Here is a 2,951-nt window from a genome sequence, read left to right as displayed (position 1 = left end):
TATCAAATCTATTTCTCTCTCATTCTCTCTCCATCTCTATCCCTCTCCCTGTTTCTCTCTGCCATCTCTCTCTCTCTATCAATCTATTCATCTCTCTCTCTATCCCTCTCCCTGTTTCTCTCTGCCGTTTCTCTCTATATCAATCTATTAATCTCTCTCTATCCCTCTCCCTGTCTTTCTCTGCCCTCTTTCTTTATCAATCTATTCATCTCTCTCTCTACCCCTCTCCCTGTTTCTCTCTGCCATCTCTCTCTCTATCAATCTATTCATCTCTCTCTCTCTATCCCTCTCCCTGTTCCTCTCTGCCATCTCTCTCTCTATCTCTACCAAATTATTTCTCTCTCTAATCCCTCTCTCTATTCCAATGCATCTCTCCATGCATCTCTCTCCCTACCCTCTATCTCTCTCTCATCTGGGCACAACCCAGGATCCCAAAATGGCTCAAAATTTCTCTACCCTGGCAGATACATTGCGGTGGGGAACGAGCCATTCCTGGCCAGCTACCAAGGCCAGTACCAGCCCTTCATCCTCCCAACGCTAGCCAACCTCCAACAGTCTCTCCTCAGATCAAACCTCTCACCCACCATCAAGCTCGTCGTCCCGTGCAACGCCGACGCCTACCAAGGCACTCTCCCTTCACAGGGCTCCTTCAGGCCTGACCTCTTACCTCTCATGACAGACCTCCTCTCCTTGCTCAATTCCAGCGGCTCGCCCTTCGTCGTCAACATCTACCCCTTCCTTAGTCTCTACCAGAGCCCGGACTTCCCCGAAGACTACGCCTTCTTCTCCGGGTCAACCCACTCAGTACAAGACAATGGTAACATCTACTCCAACTCCTTTGATGGTAATTACGACACCCTGGTCGCCTCTCTGGAGAGAATTGGCTACGGGCAGATGCCGGTCGTCGTCGGGGAAGTCGGGTGGCCGACCGGGGGCGCCGCCAGCGCGAACGCCACCGCCGCCCGGGCCTTCAACCAGGGCCTGGTCCGGCGCGTGCTCCGCCGGGCGGGGACGCCGCTCCGGCCCAATTCGCCCCCTCTCGATGTTTATCTGTTCAGCCTGGTGGATGAGGACCAGAAGACTGTCTTGCCTGGGAATTTTGAGAGGGAGTGGGGGGTGTTTTCCTTTGATGGGCAGGCTAAGTACCCGCTTGACCTTGGATATGGGCAGCTGAGGAACGCCGAGGAGGTGAATTACTCGCCCTCGAGGTGGTGCGTGGCGAACCCATCGAAGGGAGTTGGCGGCGGCGTCGCCGCCGCCCATGTGGAGAGGGCCTGCAGCGCCGCCGACTGCACGGCGCTGCTCTACGGAGGGGCTTGTAACGGGCTTGACGAGGAAGGCAATGTGTCTTATGCCTTCAACAGTTACTATCAGTTGCAGAGGCAGAGGGCTGAAAGCTGTGAGTTTGATGGGCTGGGCATGATCACTTTTCTTGATCCTTCTGTGGGCAATTGCAGGTTCTTGGTTGGGCTCAGTGACAGTGCTGGGTCTTCTAGACTCTGCAGGGGTTTTTGTGGGTTTTGGGCTGTGTTTTTCTGGGTGTTTTTTGTTTTCAGATTGATGGGATTTTCATGAACTTATGTGTCATAAGTTGATTTAACTAGCTGTTTTTCATCAATTTTAAGTTCAGCTCTCTAGAGAGTGAAAGAATCGAATGTAACTTCGTCGGAGGAAGAGTTTCATGAACTTGAGATAGTGGTAGATTTTCAATTTAGAATCTAACCAGATGTTTCGATCATGTCTAAGTTTTACTTTATTGGTATGATCTCGAGACTGCAGAAAAGCTTTGAACTCTGCACCTTCATCAGTAGAGGACTTTCATGAACTCGAGATAGTTAAAATAAATCTTTTATCTTTGTTTTCAATTAGGAAATTAACAAGTTGTTTAAATATTTTTAAAATTTTTAGCCTACACCTACAGGTCTCAAGAGAAAAAATGACATCCTTTGTCAGTGGATGGCGCTTGCTGCAGAAAAGAAATTTTCGTTTTGCTCTTGATGTTCTGGAGAAATATGCTCCTAATCTCATTAGTGATCGAAACTTAGTAGATTTGATCGGCGGGATGGTTAATCAAATTATAAGTTAGTTGAACATATCTCTAATTCATTGTCAGATAAAATCTAGTTGCCAAACCTTAAAAGTAAAACAAGAGTGTTGGTTTGGGTAGCACAATATCAGGTAAAACTGATCCGTTCGATCTCCAGAAATTGTTTGATCGTGGCCAGATTTGATATTTTCTAATAAGGAAATCAAATCCTGCCACGATTTTAAACAGTTGACAAACAAGATTAAACATAATTTTGGATCCAGTCTTCAACAATATTAAAATTAAGTCGAAAAGACCCAACTCTCAAGAAGGAGATAAAAATTTTAAATGCAGGTGTTTCCGCAGAAAAGAATATTAAAACATCAGGACAAGACAGAAGAAAATAAAGATCACAACAGAGTACAATCTAAGCGAAACGAAGTAGGGATTGAGATCCAAATGCACGCTCGATCGACGAACCTCGATGATCAAAGCTTGAGAGGCGGAGGCGCAGGAAATCCGAGGAAAGGTCTGGAGGCCGGATCGGTGATGTGAAGGCTGTCCTGGATTTTATGGAATCCATGGGCGAAAATCCCGAATCCGAAGACGAATCCGATGAGTACAATCACCAGAACGAGAAGAGTGCAGACGCAGCACGCCTTGGCGGAGCAACAGCAACACATTTTCCTCTGGATTTCTTCACCACCGCGATTCGATCTCGATTACTGACAATCGAGGCGAATTGGCGATTGATTGTTGGATTGAATGCAGGTTCGCCGGCCAGATTGCTGAGGATGAAGTCGAAAATGGCAGATTTTGAAGGCCGATTTTAGAGAGAGAGAGAGAGGACGTGGGGAAGAAGGTTGTTTTTTTTTTCAGAAAGTGGGGGAAAAGGTGGTGGAAGTGGAGCTTCCGTTGCGAATAA

The 2,951-nt window shown here is 47.2% G+C and overlaps 2 protein-coding genes across 2 annotated transcripts in view; one reads left to right on the top strand and one right to left on the bottom strand.

The window, feature by feature from the left end:
- Positions 1-1,618, top strand: part of LOC144709725 (O-Glycosyl hydrolases family 17 protein) — a 3,515-nt gene extending 1,897 nt beyond the window's left edge. Inside the window, exon 2 of the mRNA XM_078583348.1 lies at positions 465-1,618. Coding sequence (XP_078439474.1) covers positions 465-1,575 — 1,111 coding nt within the window. The 3' untranslated portion in view covers positions 1,576-1,618. The remainder of the gene's footprint in view (positions 1-464) is intronic.
- A 740-nt stretch (positions 1,619-2,358) lies between these two features.
- On the bottom strand, positions 2,359-2,951 carry LOC144709413 (uncharacterized). The gene has a single exon (XM_078582965.1). The coding sequence runs from the start codon at positions 2,707-2,709 to the stop codon at positions 2,515-2,517; it is 195 nt and encodes a 64-aa protein (XP_078439091.1). The 5' UTR covers positions 2,710-2,951; the 3' UTR covers positions 2,359-2,514.

This window comes from Wolffia australiana, chromosome 11 (genome assembly GCF_029677425.1).
Source record: "Wolffia australiana isolate 7733 chromosome 11, ASM2967742v1".
NCBI lineage: Eukaryota > Viridiplantae > Streptophyta > Magnoliopsida > Alismatales > Araceae > Wolffia > Wolffia australiana.
This window is presented reverse-complemented; position numbering and strand designations above follow the sequence as displayed.